This window comes from Eutrigla gurnardus (genome assembly GCF_963514095.1).
Source record: "Eutrigla gurnardus genome assembly, chromosome: 16".
Lineage (NCBI taxonomy): Eukaryota > Metazoa > Chordata > Actinopteri > Perciformes > Triglidae > Eutrigla > Eutrigla gurnardus.
In genome coordinates this window covers 4,360,938-4,378,825 of record NC_139927.1, presented here as the reverse complement: position 1 = coordinate 4,378,825, position 17,888 = coordinate 4,360,938, and the positions used below count along the sequence as shown (strand labels likewise).

General features: G+C 40.1%; 1 protein-coding gene across 4 annotated transcripts; it reads left to right on the top strand.

The window, feature by feature from the left end:
* The first annotated feature begins 6,608 nt into the window (after positions 1-6,608).
* Positions 6,609-17,243, top strand: LOC311026574 (solute carrier family 23 member 2-like). 4 transcript variants are annotated; one of them, XM_084030216.1, is made up of 13 exons: positions 6,609-6,753; positions 10,972-11,097; positions 11,642-11,799; positions 12,817-12,976; positions 13,162-13,343; positions 13,510-13,630; positions 13,717-13,873; positions 14,472-14,725; positions 14,804-14,968; positions 15,152-15,260; positions 15,353-15,448; positions 15,665-15,876; positions 16,681-17,243. In XM_084030216.1, exons 1-13 carry the CDS (start codon positions 6,694-6,696, stop codon positions 16,717-16,719), a joined length of 1,839 nt encoding a protein of 612 aa, XP_083886342.1. In that variant the 5' UTR covers positions 6,609-6,693; the 3' UTR covers positions 16,720-17,243. The 4 variants fall into 4 exon arrangements, with proteins under 4 accessions (XP_083886342.1, XP_083886341.1, XP_083886344.1 ...); XM_084030215.1 differs by lacking the exon at positions 16,681-17,243 and having other exon boundaries at positions 6,610-6,753; positions 15,665-16,418; XM_084030218.1 differs by lacking the exons at positions 6,609-6,753; positions 16,681-17,243 and adding an exon at positions 9,491-9,584 and having other exon boundaries at positions 15,665-16,417.
* The last annotated feature ends 645 nt before the right edge of the window (positions 17,244-17,888 follow it).

Here is a 17,888-nt window from a genome sequence, read left to right as displayed (position 1 = left end):
GGTGCTAACAAGAACCCACAAAGGGGTTTCTATCAAGAACCCTTTTTTATTGGAAGGGTTTCAACTAGAACCCAATCAGGGGCTTCTACGGAGAACACTTTTATATATAAAGAGTTTTATCTTGAATCTAACCAAGGGCTCTCTACTGGGAACCCTTATATTTGAAGAGTTTCATCTAGAACCAAACCAGGGGGTTCTACTGAGAACACTTTTATAATTGAAGCGTTTTATCTCAAACCCAAATAGGTGCTTGGAATATGAACATTTATATTTGAAGAGTTTAATCTAGAACCCAAGCAGGGAGGTTCTACAAGAACCCATATGTCATCCAGATCCCTACATGACCAGGGCTGATGTGGTGCAGTGCAACCACCAACAATCATGGTTGAGTTTATTGGGTGTGTGTGTGTGTGTGTGTGTGGGTGTGGGTGTGTGTGCTACCCACGCTTTTTAACAATCCTTGAGGAACTATTTCTTCAAAAGCAGGGTTCTTCAGAAGCAGGTAGTTCTGGGTAGAACCTGTATTTCTCAGAGTGTTTATCTCTGCGGATGCTTAGAAATGCACGGGGACAGAAATGTTTACACAACAAGCGCTGACCTTTATGTATGGAGATGTACATTCAAATCCAATCATGTCTCGGCAACCATAACCCAGAAAGTCTAACAGCTGCAAGCAGAATCTCGTGCTCTCGTGCCTCCACATCTATCTTTGTTCCTGCAGACGGCCTGCATCCTGGGATCTGGAATAATCAGCGTGGATCGCACATCCAAGCAAACACGCCGTCGCAAACCCGGTGGTTGGTGTGAATGATGGGGGATTTAAATCCCCTTGTTTTGTGGTGGTGAGCATCGAGCAGCGGGGGGGAAGTCTGTCACTGAGAGCAGAGAGCCATCCAGCCACCAGATATCAAACGCACTGAAGCACTAAATTATACAAGGACCCATGCTCTGATCAGTGTGTGTGTGTGTGTGTGTGTGTCCAGAACGCGTGTGCATCCACATGCGGCGCTGTGTTTGTGTTGTCGTGGCCTTACTGATATTGCTGCAGGCTTATTAATATTTTAGTGAGCCATGAAGATATAGAGGAGGGGGGGCATCACCGCTTTCATCACGACTATTTACACACAAGAACAAAAGGCAGGAGGACAATACGATGCTGCATGAATAGCTTCGGATGGGCTTTGATCTTTTTTTTGGGAGGGGGGGGGCAAGCTTTAAAACCACTGAGACGTCCGTCCTCAGACGATGCATCCACTCTGGGTTAATGTCCGTCTGGTTTAAGTGTCTTTATAGTCTGAGATTCGGCTCTTTTGTGGAGCCACTTTAGTCTTTTGTCCGCTCGCTGATGTAGAAGAACTGAAGCAAAGTTCTCCCTAATTAAGAAAACATTTCTCCATGCCTAACATGAAATATGAGATCATCTCGGTAATAGCTGAATCCGAACGGTCTGACGGCACATTTATAAAAATAAAAAAAATCTTTTAAAAAACCTTCCTCAATAAAATTCATTCATTCTCTTTTTAGGAACAAGAAAAGCACATTTCTCTGTTCCTCCTGTTTGCTGTTCTAATATAAACAGAACAACATCTACAATTTTAATATTAACATTAAGATGTTATTAATGATTAAATTAATTAAAGTCATATACATTAATGCCATTACCCTTGCAGTAGACTTAAAGCCTGGACTGTTGCACTAAGATGCAGTTAATATGACGATGCTCATCTTATTTGTTGTTGTTTGTTTGTCCCCTCCAATTAATCTCACATATTCATGTTTTAACAACAGGAAGTGTTCCTTTGATGAAGTCTGATTATATTTTAATTCAGTGTTTTAAAAAGTATTCAAATGATCTGTGATTATCAAAATCACATCCGAATATGGCTTTAAAACTAAAAAACAGGGACAAAATATCCCCAAATTTAAGACATAGACATAGAAATTGCAGCAACCAAATATAAAGATGAAATAATAACGGGTCCTCCTGAAAATCAACAAAAGGATGAATAACAATCTGCTTTGTTGGGTCGCCTACTTGACAACCAACGCAGAATAAGAAGATGCATGCAGGTGTCATCGTGGAGCTGCCCGTTATTGTGATGCGTTTATTGAACGGGATGATGGAGGGCTTGTATCTGCACACACTGTGCAGCTCCTTCCCACAATGCAGCACTCCATAGCTCCCACGATGGCTCCACCAAGAGGATTCAGCTGTGTTTTATTGTGTAATCCAGGATTTGAATGATCCTCGTTAACGGCCGAGCAGGTGACGGCTAATTAGAATGTGTAATACTTGCTTCATCAGATCTCTTTCTGTTGGAAATCAGAATCGGATCCAACGATGATTAAATATGGAGATAACCTGAAGTGAACCGTGGGAAATAAAAGAGGTTTTTTTTATTATTATTAATGTTTTAGTCAAACAGTTTCCCTGTTTATGAAACATATATATGAAAAGGTGAAGATCCTAATGAGGTGTTTGGGGAGAAAAGGGTGACGAGTACAAACGGAGGGAAGGTAAATATGAATAAATTATGAACGGGGCCGGTCTTTATTACCATGGTGGCATCTCTAAACGTTTATTAGCCTCGGGGGGGAAATGCAATTAAGCAACTGTGTGTGTGTGTGTGTGTGTGTGTGTGTGTGTGTGTGTGTGTGTGTGTGTGTGTGTGTGTGTGTGTGTGTGTGTGTGTGTGTGTGTGTGTTGGTATTGCCACAGTGCAGAGGAGATGGAGTTTAAGTTGTTTTTTCTTTTGTGAAACTTGAGTAAAAGCAGTCATTCTTGATAACATGACCCCCCGACCTTATACTGCAGGGCAAGCTAATGCTAATGCTGTTAGCTGTAATGTGCTAACAAGAGTCACTGGGTTACGGGTGAGTCACCACTGTGTAAACACAGCGAGGGCAGCCGGCCCAAAGAAAACACATTCTGTATTCGTTAGCGTTTCCGGAGGCTGACTTTACTTTGATTGATTACATTTACAATCAGGGAAACTCATAGATAATAAAGTCCATGTTTGTCTTTTGATTTTTATGCAAGACATGAGGGCGGGCTCAAATCTGATCAGGCGGTAACCATGGTAGCACAAAGTGTAAAATAAACCTCGTCAACACTGTAACACCGAGACGTGAAACTATCCATTCCTATGTCAGTTTTATATTTTATCTTTTTTTCTACGATTGTCGTCTTGTTGGTGTTTATTGATCGGGGCGGTTGCGCTAAGATGCTAGCGGTAGATTTCACTTGTCATAGAGGAAGTAAACAAGTTGCTTGACCAGTTTGCTGTTGCTATGACAACTAGAGAAAGCTACCGCTAGCATCTTAGCCCAACGGCCCCGATCAATAAACACCCATAAGATGATTTTTTACTTTTTGCCTTAATATGCCGTCGTAATTTCCTCGGTTTTGCAGCAGAAATAAAAGTACATGTAAAATCTCTTCTCCTTGGCCTTTGGCACCCAGTAAGATGTCGACTTGTCTCCTTGTTTTAAATTTCTTATTTTCATTGCTTTTTATTGTGTGGCCCTTATTATTTTTATGTCTTTTAATTTATTTATTTTTTGTATTTTTATGTAATTTGGGGCTTTTCTTCTGTACAGCACTTTGGTCAACTTTTGTTGTGTAAAGTGCTTAAAAAAAAATGTTGGATTGGATTTGATTGGATAAAAGTAGCTGGAATCCTTGGCATCTTTCTGACAAATTAAAAGTAGATTTTTTTATATTTTGTATAGCTCTGCCTGCACAGACAGTCCCGTACTCCAGTCTGAGACAGTTTTAGAGAGCTGCTTTGAATCTCATATTAGGCCTTTCATGTCATTGATTTTCTTCCCCGACTAATTGCACCCGAGACGCCGCGTACTGGAGAACTTTACTGCTAAACGTTTCAGTGGTCTTGGCGTGTTCGTCCGTCTGTTTAAACACGGGGGGGATATCTTGCATTTACATAACTGCAATTATGGATTAAGTACTTGGAAAAACACTTGCAAAATACCTTCAGGAGCAACTTTTATCTAATTAGGCTGACTGGTGAGGTGGTTATAAAACACAAATCTCACAAAACTGTAAAGGATTTTCCCTGTTTTTTAATAAAACATGCACACATTTCTATGCATTAAGTGATTTATACCTCTGTCTCACTGCTCCCTAGCATGCAATAAACAGAGTTATATAACTCCTTAATAGTCCAAGTCTCTCATATTGACGCGATATTAAAGATGATGGAAGCCTCTTCCCCGCTGTGACCTTCAGCTCTCTGGTTAAACTGACACTGATGTTAAACATCGCTCGCGGGAGTGATCCCATCACGTCGGCACGGGGTCGGCATGGCGACAGCTCAGAGACTTTAACTGGATTACTTTCAATATTAGAGCTCGTCACTTAGAGGTTCGGACCAACCTTAGGCCGAGGCTCAAAGGGGACTTTCAACGATGACCTTCTGGTGTGAGAGGTGACCTTTGTTTGTCCGGGATTTAAATCACAACAAGGAGACGGAAATAACAAAACCCCAAATACCAGCGTTTCTACACTTCTAACTGCTTCATAACTTGATTTTGAGCCACACCGAATGTTGGCTTCATTATTGAAGTTCACCTTTTCATATATCAAAGACTTCCTGTGATTTGGAAGGTATTTTTCTCAGCCAAATTATGACAATAATACGAGAAATGACAGTTACCTCCTTATGTTTCATACTGCACTCTATCAATTACACATTAACGGGCAGTTATATTCAAATTTACATTTCAATCTGAATAATCTCAAATATAAGACGTGTCTTCGTGTCTCTTACTAAATGATATTATTCATTTTATACATTATTTTGTTTTCTCTTCAGGATTTTTAATGCTTTCTTTCTGTTTGCTTGTTTACTTTTGTGGATTTTTGTTCAGCCGCGTCATGTTTTAGTTTTAATCCCTCCTTTTAATCTGCCCTCTGATCAGTTTCACCTGTCTCTAATGAGTCCTGGGGTCGCCTCACCTCCTGCTCACCTGTTCCCACTCCCCCTCGTTAGTCAGCCATTATTTATACCTCCTCAGGCGAGGCAGGTTCACCGGATCAGCTTCTTTGTTCTGGTCTTCAGCTGGTTTGGGTCCATAGCGAAAAATCAATAGTTCAGGCTCAGTTTCTGTGGCAACGTATGCTGGGAGGCTAACTGTTGGACTAAACCTGGTGTTGCTTCATTCACCAGAGATCCTGCAGCAGTGACGTGGCGGAAAAGCAAACATTTCACCGCTGTGTTTCTGGAGAGCTGCCATGTTATTTGACTTTATTTACCACCATGAGTCAAAAGATAAAGTCTCACTCAGAATGACCGCAAGAGATAAATATTTAACAGTACAAATGTAGAATCTTAATCCTCTATTTCCTGATATGACATGTATTGGTTAATAGAACAGCTTTACTTTTTACAGATTTAATTAAACACAAGACACACAAGTCACCCGATTGTATTTTATTTTTTTAAATCAGGTTGAAGCTGCCTATGAGGGGAGAAGGAACACAATGAAATAGTGTCAAAAGGTCAAGTGTTATACTCTTGCTTTCTCCCGTTGTTGGATTACTTTCATGTGACTCCCCCAAACACACTAATCAGCCAATCACAGTCCTCCATCTCATCTAATGTGGATCACACTCGATCGCCTCGACCACAGAAATCTGACTCGAGTGTGAGTGTGTCGTCTTCAATTGGCCTGAATGTTTATTGAGATTCTTCCTGTGAGCCCCGTCGGCTTTTATTCAGTCTCACCTGCACAACGCTTTGAAAAAAAGTCAAATTATCGTACCTTGTGGGCACTTTTGGGGCATTTTGATGCAAAATGATCATACAAATATGATAATTATTGTACATCTGGCAACTAACCTGACCAAAATGCAAAAAAACTCATCATTCAACACACCTTCTGGTTTGCAGAAAGCATTTGTTCCTGTCTCATATGGCAAATTTATAGGCACATTCAAGCACTTTCAATGTATTTTTTAAAGCCTCTTTATTCAAAATGCATCTAAAAAGAAGCTCCATTCATTTATTTCCATCACCTTCTGAGCAGAGAAACTGGATCGTCTCCAGGTGGACTCCTATCAGGAGGAGCTCACTCGCTCGTTGTGCATATTGATCACTAAATATTCAATTTGTGTTCCTGTTTAGCTGCAGTTTAATTTCCATGTGTGTTCCCTGACAACAACAAAAAACACCCAGCTGAGACTGTGTCTGAGCCTTTTTAACACAAAGTGCTTCTCCCTTGGACACAAAGGGAGAGATACAAAAACAGAATTAAAATCAGGACGTTGCAATAAAAGCTGTAAATGGATTAAAGCTGTTCGACAATAACAATCTCTGCAGGAAGTCTTGTTTAAATAGCACTGAACCTTTCCCGTCTGCAAGGCCACTCACACTGGTGGAAAGTTCAACGGCAGCTCGGGAACAAAGTTTTTTTTTTTTTTTTCTACTTCACAATTTGAATGGAAATGTGCCGGCGCTTCTTTGCTTTGAAAAGAAAAAAAGCAAAACTCTTTGCTGGAAACCAGTTATAACCATTAACCCATGTTTCCTTATCGTTACTATGGTGACAATAAAGTCTTTGACATGACATCAGCACTTGTAACGTGTCTCTATAACGTGGTTACACCCTTGTTGAGTCGATCCTGAGACGAGAAACGGAGGTTTTCGGTTCTAGAAGTTCAGTTTTTGCACGATGACTGAGCAGAAACCATCGTCAATGGAGATCCAATGCCACGAGTCACCACGGCAACAGGTAAAGAAAAGATAGAGCCTCCGGTTTATTTCAGTGGATGTGGAAATATGAATGTATGGAATGTGTGTGCACAAGATACAGTTAACTGGATAAAGTTTTATTAAGTTAAATTCATCATTTACCAGACTGAACGTTCCCTTAATGGATGGAAAAGTTGTGTGTTTTAAACTTTTGTTCAGCTTTAATCTGAGGGGACAAAAAGTGAAGATAGAAAAATATATATAGTTTGTTTTTTTAATATATCAATCAAAGACACAGGGACATACATGACTGCAAGCTCTTAATCTGACCCAATAACAATGTGTTCGGTTCATTTTAAGGTTAAAAATAGATTTAGCTTTAAAAAGTAACTTGTTACTCTTTATTTTAAACATTTAAACATTTAATCTGACAAACAGTGAAGGGATGAAAGATATAGTTTGTTTTTAATATATCGATCAAAGAGACATGACAGCTTTCAATCTGATCCAATAATTAATGTTTGGTGATTTAAATGTTAAAAACAGCAGCTTTTAGATTGTAGATATGTTGCATTATGAGGGTGGCAGAGGTTTTTATTCTAGGCTGAGGGTGACCGGACGCTGTGTGGGCAAAAAAAAACCCACTGTCACCATGGTAACTGAGCCCATTATTAAATCATCTCTTTCTGGAACTGAAAACTCTGAATTTCCCTCATTTCACATATATACAGTTAACTGACTCAGAGTTTCCAGTAAAACCTGATCTCTTGTTTGGATGCAGATCAAATGTTATGATATTTACAGAAAGTTATGGATCATGCTGTACTAAATCTGCACAGATAGCTGTCTTTTACTGCTTGTGACCATAAAAAGGCATAATAGACGAGCTAGCTGACGTCTTCTGACTGATATCGAACCCCCGGTGTTTGCGTGTCGTCATCCTACTTTTCCCCGTCAGAATGTGTCACAGTCCGTCTGTTCTATTGTGCAAAATAATGATGTGCGACTTCGGATGTGACTCAGTATCTTTTATATGCTCTCAGTTAAATGTCTTTATTTGTATTTTTGGGGGGAATGTACAGTTGTTAGAGGGAGCGGTTTCCCAATGACTGATTTGGAAACACACTTCTCTTTTTCTAATGAGTAAGAACTGAAAATATCTTCCCTTAAACTGACTGAATCGCTCCTTTAAACTCAACACCTGAATAATACGTTTTTTCAACAATCATATCACAATAACAAGACAAGGGAAGAGGAGGGGGGCTGCAGTTAAATATATTGAAATATGACATCCAAATACATTAAATATACATTAAGGTTCTCATAAAGTCCAAGGGGCCTCTCCAGTGGATTGAGAGACAAGGCAGCCTGTTTCATAGCAAGGATGAAGTTATTATTAAAGTTCTGCAAAGAGCATCCTTTCAGAATAAAATGCTGACTGCACATATGAGCATTATTCTAAAAGTGATGGTGTCTCAAAGTGCTTCCTTGTTTCATTTAGGGTCAGTTTGACCCGATTTAATCCCGTGAAAGCGTTTTAAAGACAATAAAGGGAGGAAGGGGACACTTGTCCTATATAGCATCCTCCCTCTTAAAACTAGAGTGCTTCTTCACATCATCTCTGAGACTGTACTCCCGTCTTTACGCATTTATCAGCATCACACGGAGAGATCGTATCAATCCTCCACATCCTCGCCCCCTCTGAGCGAGGGGGAGGGGGTTCCCTTTGAAGGCCTTTAAATCTCCTTATCACATCATCTTCCTGTCCTTGTCAACTCCACGGTGACAGTTTGAGGTAACGTGCAAGTCAGTTTGCTTCAGTTTTTTCCCTCAACATAAATAAATTAAATGAATGTGATTTTTTAATTGGGCGTTATTTATTTCTTAAGTGATAAATCTTAACTATCCATCCTATTTTCTGGGTTATTAATCAGTTCTTGTGTGAGTCCGTTTGTCTTTCATATCTAAGTATGCCGTTCACTATTATATTATTGAACCTCTTTCATATCTAGACACAATAAATATCTCTTTTCTTGATGTATAAGGCGACGTGAAATAAGTAATGTATTAACATGTAATATGTAACTGAATGATAAGTGAGTTGAACTTTGATCCTGAGATAAATTAGCTGAATTTGGTCCGTCTTTTTTTTCCACTTCGAAAAGTAAAATTACCTTCTTCCTAGATTTTTTTTTTTTTTTTTTTTAAGAACGCCACCTCAATAAGCCAAAAACATTTTTTTTACCTTGTACTGAATTAACAATGACTTCAGGGAGAGGAAGTAATGCAGCCACCAAGCTTGTATTTGATGTAAGTACGACTCCTGCTAAACGTGCCTTGCGTTGACAATATATCTATATATAAATGCTTCTGATTGTGCATCTTGTTAAGCAGTGATTCTGATTCATCCTGCTGCACACGTACACGTGGTTTTAGTTGGAAGTTTGTAAAAGTTGTGCAACTTCTGCTAAAACTGCCATTGCATAAGTGTGAGCCACACAGTGTTGTTCATATTATTAGACTCATTAAAGACACATTAATTATTTCATTATTATTCATTATCCATTCGGTGTAAAATGCAAATGATGTAAAAAAAAATAAATGATGTGAAGACACTTCAGCTACTCCATAGACAGATCCAGATGTTGCGTTTTATTTTGAAGGGTTCAGAGGAACTGGTGTGAGGGGACAGCTGGTCATTTAATGGTTAATTGGGGCAGGAAGTGGAAGGCAGAGCTCGGGACTGGATTTGATTCGCCTGACAGATAAAAGCGGAGACAGAAAGTAAGCTGGAAGTTTCGAGTTGAGCTGTTTGTGTTGGATTTTCTACTTCGGACGTTCCTTTCTGACTTCCAGCAGCAAGTAACGGGAGTACGCACCGTTATATAACTGTTTACTAAACCCAGCTGAAACATGAATGTGCTTAGTGTACTAAAATCTAACATACTTGTGTGTACTTGAAGCCACACTAATCATAGTTATACTTCTAAGTGTGTTCATGACTAGTTAACGTGAAGCATGCTATTTTGGAACAACTTGTACTCAATATATTTTAATTGTAATTAAATTGTAGAAAACTTGAAGTGTATTTAGTGTACTATTATGTGCTAAAGTGGAACGACTTAAAGTATATTTTGTATACTTTAAGCATATGGCTTTATATTTACTAATACATGCTTAATTAGTCAAATTAACGTGTACTTTGTTTGCATTATAAGTACATTAAAAATTATTTATTAGTGTCTTAAAAATATATAAGCTTTATACATTGAATATATTCTTACTGTGCTACTAATATGCTTAATTATACTTTTGGCTTATTCCAATGACTAAAAAAAACATACTTTGCAGTTAATAGACAATATACTTTATCATTACTTTGCTATATTACTTTCTACCTTTCACATACTTCCAAATGTATTACCAGTACTACTTACTAAGTACCAGTATACTTAAGGTTGAAAGACTTGTGGGATTTTAGTTCCAGGAGAAAAAAATACACTTTAATGTATTTGTAACAATCAGAATAGTACATTGTAAATACAAAAAACTTGTACTACCTATTAACATTTATACAACATGTGTCCACTTGTTTCTTTTTGTAGAATTTTTTTTTCATTCTTGCTTCTGCAACTTTACCAGACTGAACGTGACCGGCTGCACGTCACAAACGTGCGTTATAGTTCATATCTGTCATTGAAGAGGCATTCGGGTCCCAGGGGGATCCACCTCCACCTGTTTTTTTTCTCACTCTGACACCCTATTTATGTTTTAATCATCAGGGAAAACCTTCCAGATTATTGATGATGATTGATGTAAAACAATATATTAGTAGTTGTTTATAATTTGTATTATAAAGAGTTGGGAAACGTTATTTAATGTTTTTATGTTAGCTGTGGTGGGATGTAATTAAAAGCATTATCATAAATACCATAGTAACGTGCTATATATTATGCTCAAACAGTATGTGAGTTTTTTAAGTATGTATAAGAAAGAACACTTGCTTATTAAACACTATTTCCAGTGAATTATTATAGTTTGCAAACGCTGGACCCTATATCCAAACAGATACATTCTACTGTAGTCACACTAAAGTATGTTGAACAATAGTATGCATATTGAGTATGTTGTATATGTATATGTAATATTTAGCATGTAAAAAAAAAGTGTGTCACACATTTGCAAACAATAAAGAAAGACGTTGACAGAGATGTTAATCAAAATAATAAATGTTTTCACTGTTTTTGTTTTTCTGCAGATGGGTGTTAAAGATGGCCAGAGAGGAGAGGAGGACGGCAGCGAAACAGAGGAAGACAGAAATAAACCGACCTATTGTGTGACAGATGTTCCCCCCTGGTACCTTTGTATTTTCCTGGCCATTCAGGTGAGTGTGACTAGGCTTGGGCCGGTTTAAACATTTTCAAACCGGTTTGATACTAAGCCAAACCGGACCGAACCGGTTATACGGACATTTCCCACTAGGTGTAGTACTTGCCATCGCCGACCCTCCCGATCGCAGTCCGTGTGACGTATTCAATGAGCGTCGGAATTCTGATTAGCCCGAGGCGTCTGTTGAACCCACATTAATACAAATAAATGTGAAAATGTTTTATTGGTACCAGACAAATGTATTAATTTTACAGCTGTTATTGTCTATCTTATTGACTGCTGTGCATTTACCTATTTTTATTTTTGTAATTATCACTACCACTAATTATTTGTCCCTACCAGGTGTGGAAGTACTGTGATTTTGGAATGATGTGAATGTTTCTTTCTTGATTAATGACATGTATACATACATAATAGCAACATGTATAACTTCTTTTTCTTTTAATAAAAAGTTGAATAAAAAAAAAACACTCGGTAACAAGCGGGGAGGCACATCGGTATTGAGTCATGATCCTCATCCCTGTCCTCTCGCCCTGCAGCATTACCTGACATCGTTCGGGGCGATGACCTCCATCCCCCTCATCCTGTCGGAGGGTCTCTGCCTGCAGCACGACAGCCTGACCCAGAGTCGCCTCATTAACACCATCTTCTTCGCCTCCGGCCTGATCACCATTCTGCAGGTCACCTTCGGCATCAGGTCAGACCGGCTTATTAAAACAAGACAGAGTGGCAGAAAAAGTTTGACTTTTACGGTCTTGAAGCTCCACAAACTTATTGTTATATATTTACGTTAACTAAAGTGTCCTAACACTTGGGAGGTCCTCCCAGCACTTTTTGTTTCTTTTGATTTTATGCCATGTTTACTTGACGCTTCCAGTCGAACATCTTATCAAACCATTTCCAAGCAGCCGCAGGCAGCTGTTTTTCACAAAAACGATAACCAAGTTATGTGGTGAAAAAATCTTAAAAGGATCCTCATTAACAGCGGTGGGACGAATCATTAATGGTGAACACCGTACCAGCACACATTTTATTAAAGGGATGTATTTCCACACACGTTGGTTACATACCATGATGTTAATATTTAATAAAATACCCTCAAAGCCCTCAATTTTAATTGATTTGTAATAAGTAGAATACAGCAAAAGTAGGGCTAAAAGTTGATTTATTTAGCACAATTAAAATACAAAACATAAAACAGAAGAGACAAAACAGTGAAATAGTGCAAGGAGAGGCATGAAACCCATAATAATAACTCACCTATTATACAATATAGAGATATAATATTATATAAAGTAATATATATGAAGCATGGAAATACATATACACAAGTTTTTTGGAGTTTTCCTTTTGCTATACATGAAAAACACAAAAAAGAGGGGTCCCAGGGGGGTTCTGGGCGGTGACCCCTGGTGACCTGATCTCCTGGGCCGTGCACTTCCCATGCTAGATTGTAACGTTTCCAGTCAGGATGTTTTTCTATTGTTTCTGTAAAAGTTAACGAGAAGTCGGTTTAGGAATTTCCTTCAGATACCTCGGGTCATTTATCACCACGTCAGGTCGTTAGTGAAAGCGGTTTAATATGGAAACTCTGCTGCTCAAAGTAAGATATCGAAATGATCGTAACCATTGTAACCATCAGTTGCATAATGTCCTGTTTTGTAGTCTCCTAGACGTGCGGCTTCCTTGAACTCGGTTTGTGTCACCCTCGCAGGCTTCCCATCCTTCAGGGGGGCACGTTCGCCCTGTTGACCCCCGCCATGGCCATGTTGTCCATGCCGGAGTATCAGTGTCCAGCCTGGACCCACAACGCCAGTCTGGTCAACACTTCCTCGCCGGTCTTCGTTGAAGTCTGGCAGACCCGCCTTAGAACGGTGAGCCAACACAAACACTCCATGAAAGCCAACGATAACATGAAGGGAGAGTCGTGATTAACTCCTGTAGTTTCCTCTCCGGGGAGGGGGGGCGGGGGCTGGTCACATTGGTGTTATAGTCTGTCACTCAGCCAATGGGAGAGAGAGAGTGTTGATGCTAATGACCTTGACCTTCCTGTTTGCAGCTGCAGGGATCCATCATGGTGGCGTCCGTCCTCCAGATCGTCATCGGGTTCTCCGGCCTCATCGGCTTCCTGATGCGCTTCGTCGGCCCCTTGACCATCGCCCCCACCGTCTCCCTCATCGGCCTGTCGCTGTACGACTCGGTGGGGGCAAAGGTCGGCAGCCACTGGGGCATCTCCGCCATGTACGTACACAAAGGGCTAAAAATGTCTTATTTGGAAGTAAAAAATTGATGTTTTTTACCTTGTGAACCAGCAGTATTTTGGCAGATTTGATGATGTAATCACTCGTTTCTGATTTTGCATCATCGTGCTAATGACAGCTCCTCTCTCACACACACACACACACAGGACGGCGATGCTGATCATCCTGTTCTCCCAGTACCTCCGCCGCATACCGATCCCTGTTCCTGCCTACAGCAGAGCCAGGAAGCTGCACACCTCCAAGCTGTACATCTTCCAGATCATGCCTGTATGTTCCTCTAGAAAGGCATTGCAATACACTCGCATGCTGTTTTGGACTATTATTTATAGATATGTAACGTTTGTTGTGATTAGATTCTGCTGGGCATCTCAGTCTCGTGGTTTGTCTGCTACCTTCTCACCATCACTGACGTCCTACCTGCTGATCCGGCCCAGTACGGCCACCTGGCTCGCACCGACGTGAAGGGACACGTGCTGAACGAGGCTTCCTGGTTCACCATACCGTATCCCGGTAGATATGATGACATAATCTGTTATCAATGAATGTACACGATGACAGCAGCAGGAGGATAGTGAGGCAAAACGGGACAAATGTAATGAATAAGTAACAGTATTATATTAAAAATAATTAACAATAAATATATTAAATAAGTAACAGTAAATGTATTTAAAAATAAGTAACAGTAAATATATTAAAAATAAGTAGCAGTAAATATATTAAATAATTAACAGTAAATAAATTAAAAATAAGTAACAATAAATATATTAAAAATAAGTAGCAGTAAATATATTAAATAATTAACAGTAAATAAATTAAAAATAAGTAACAATAAATATATAAAAAATAAGTAACAATAAATATGTGAAATAAGTAACAGTAAATATATTAAAAATAATTAACAGTAAATATATTAAAAATAATTAACAATACATATATTAAATAAGTAACAGTAAACAACCAAATATAAAAATCAGACTGACGATATTGAACAAAATATTGATATTATTCTTGTTATTGCACATTAAATGAAAGAGTCAATTAAAGAATGGATGAATACATGTCTTGTTTTTCGTAGTAAGTAGTATTAAGTACCGTTTCTACTCTTCAGGTCAGTGGGGGATGCCGACGGTGAGCCTGGCGGGTGTTATCGGGATGATGGCTGGAATAGTCTGCTCCATGGCCGAGTCCGTGGGCGACTACCACGCGTGCGCCAGGCTGTCGGGAGCCCCTCCCCCGCCCAAGCACGCCATCAGCCGGGGCATCGGCGTCGAAGGCATCGGCAGCTTGTTGGCGGCCGCCTTCGGCACGGGCAACGGCTCCACCTCCTTCAGCGAGAACGTGGCGGCCCTGGGCATCACCAAGGTAACCGGCGGTTTGACCTCCGCGTGACCTTGTTAGAAACACCAGGCAAAACTTCTTTAATGGCTTGTGTTCCGACAGGTGGCGAGCCGCATGGTGATCCTCGTGAGCGGCGTTTTCATGATTTGGATGGGGATGATGGGTAAAATCGGGGCCATCTTCACCACCATCCCGACCCCTGTGATGGGCGGGATGTTCCTGATCATGTTCGGGGTCATAACGGCAGCAGGAGTCTCCAACCTGCAGGTACTCAAATATACACTGTTGTATACATAAAGTCCCAATCCTGTGTTTATTCCTGTTTAAATGCATCACCTGGTGCAATGATTTACATGATGTGTCACAACTAGAACACATTTGTTTGGTGCTAGAAAAGACAAATGATTTTATTGTATAATTGTCACTGTTCTGAATTTCTCGTTGTCACAGTTCACAGACATGAATTCCTCCAGGAACATATTTGTTTTCGGCTTCTCCATGTTTTCCGCCCTCGTCATTCCCAACTATATCATGAAGAATCCGGAGGTGTTGGAAACAGGTACGTCATCGCCAGCTCGCATTCGGTCCTTTAACTCCCTTAGATATCAACGTGGGAGTATTTTTAATGTCGTTTTTTTTTTTGTAACTCAGGTGTCAGAGAGGTTGACCAAGTGTTGCGCATATTATTGACGACCAATATGTTCGTGGGAGGCGTTCTGGGCTTCTTCCTGGATAACACAATCCCTGGTAAGTGCATTAAGTGCATATGTGTGGCTCAGAGGTAGAGTGAGTCGTCCTTCACTCAGAAGATTGGCGGTTCGAATCCCAGCTCCTCCAAGATACGGCTCCTCTGCCATCAGTGTATGAATGTGTGTGAACGTAAAAGTGTCTGAATGTAGCTAGTTAGCTAGAAAAGCGCTATATTACCATATGTGTATCAGATAGTTTCTTCTAACCCCTTAGGGACCAAGCGTGAGCGTGGCCTCCTGACCTGGAACAAGGTCCACGACGACGTCTCCGGCTACGCCGCGGGGACGGACGAGGTGTACGACCTCCCCTTCGGCATCACCTCCCGCCTCTCCTCCCACTCCTGGGTCCGCTACGTGCCCTTCTGCCCATGGAAGGATCCGGCGTCTCGGCGCAGGTCGGAGGACGACAGCACGCCGCGAGGCCGGGTGAGAGACCAAATGCTCAACAACGGCGTGGGGGTCGATGAGCACGCTGTATGAGGAGGAGGTGTAGTGAAACGGACTTTCTGGAGCCAGTATATTTATGCACACTGTGATCCTTTTTACAAATAAACTCATTTTCCAATTCATGCCTGATTTATTAAAAATGACGTGGCTGTGAGAACAATAAACTCTATTAGATGCAGGAACATCCTCGTGGGAGATTTTCACCACGATGTGGAAGACCGACGTTATGAGGAGCTGCAAAAGCAACTTTTTTAATGTTTTATCCAGCGAGCATAAATATGTCACGATATGTGTAGCTTTGTCTTCTCTTTTGTATAATTTTGTATCATATTTTTTTACTCTGTACTGTTTTGACCTGCCAAAGAACTAAAGATGCAAATTAATTTCAGTATTTAATTTGTTACGACGCATCCAATGGTGGCATTAATGTTATGTTTTAAATAAAATAAATAATAATCCCTTTAAAAAATCACATCAGCCTCTGTTTTTAGGTCACACTGATATCTCTTATGTAACGAGGGTCGTTCTGCAGAAGGATCGTTACAGAAGCCGATAGGTGATAACAGGAAGTTAATGTTTACTTCCAGCTGTGGGAGTCACATCCTACGGGAGTGACACCAGGTATTATCTACAGCCGGCTCTGCTTTATATAATAATAATAATATTATATGCTGGGCTCCCTCACCACCATGCTGCCAGATCGTAGACTGCATCCCCATTAGTGAGTTCACTTCCAGCCTTCTTGTGCTGAGAGTCTAACTTCTGTTTCCCTTTCACCTGCAGCCAAACTCAGATCAACACCTGCCGTCGACCCCCTTCTGAACCCCCCCCCCCCCCCTCCTCTGGAGTCTACCTGGGACTCTTACCTCCGACGCCTCACCTACCTCGTCACACTCCGTTTACACTCTATTGCACAATTCTAGTTCTGTTTCATGAGTCCTATGTTTACAGTAGAGGTCTTCAACAGGGGGGTCCGGGACCCCTAGGGGGTCTGCAGAGTTACTCGAAATGATTAGATCCCAAACTTCTTACAAAAATGTTAATTTGTCCAAAAATAGACATTAACATGAATACAACCTATAATAAGCACATATAAATAAACATTCAAATATGAATTATTAATGTAATGGCTTAGAATTGTCGACATACATTTTATATCTGGCACTATAGGCTGCACTACACATTATTATTTAATAAGGAACACACTATATTACAATTATATGTAATAGGGGTCGCTGTAAGCCAATACTGGTCCTTGGCCTGATGACCTCTGACCTCTGGTTCACAAACAAGTCCCTGATTAGCTGCTTTCATTTTCTTGATTAAACTCATGTTTTCACTGTTACAAATACAAATTAATTAAAACGCATTGATAACTGGATGTTACTGTGTCTCACAGTTATTCTACCAAACCCCCCCCCCCCACACACACACACACACACACACCCACACACACACACTCAGACACACACACACACACATTCAGACAGAGAACTAGAATAATTCCTTCTTTCATTCTCTTCTTTCAAAAAGGAAATTAAATTTGGCCCCGTGGATAAACTCATCTTCCCACCGGTTAGCCGTTATTGTGTTTCCCTTTCTGAGATCGCACATCTTTTCAATCTGTCTCTTTGACCTCCGCGCCTTCATCTCTCTTCCTCTCACGATTCATTTCCTCGGCCTCGCCAGCTCTGACGGGCAGGTGGGATATTGTGGAATAATGATTCATGTTTCAGGTTTGGGGTAACGCGGTGCCAGCAATCTGCATTTCAAAGGGAAATGATAGTGATGATCAGTCTTCTTATCTCAATTATTATTATTAGCATTATGATATCTGTTGTGAGCTCTTGAACATTTTCAAACGCCAAGTTTATCTTTTGAATGTCTTTTTTTTTTTTTTTACACAAAACGGGATGAAAGACATATATTATTATTATTATTATAACACAAACATGAATAAATTAAAATAACATGAGTCAATATCATTTCAG

What these genes read in the sequence shown, in the direction of transcription:
- LOC311026574 (XM_084030215.1), top strand. Translation starts at nt 6,694, where the DNA reads ATGACTGAGCAGAAACCATCGTCAATGGAGATCCAATGCCACGAGTCA. An exon ending in ACGAGTCACCACGGCAACAG is followed by an intron (nt 6,754 to 10,971) that starts GTAAAGAAAAGA and finishes GTTTTTCTGCAG; the next exon opens with ATGGGTGTTAAAGATGGCCA. An exon ending in CACTGGGGCATCTCCGCCAT is followed by an intron (nt 13,344 to 13,509) that starts GTACGTACACAA and finishes ACACACACACAG; the next exon opens with GACGGCGATGCTGATCATCC.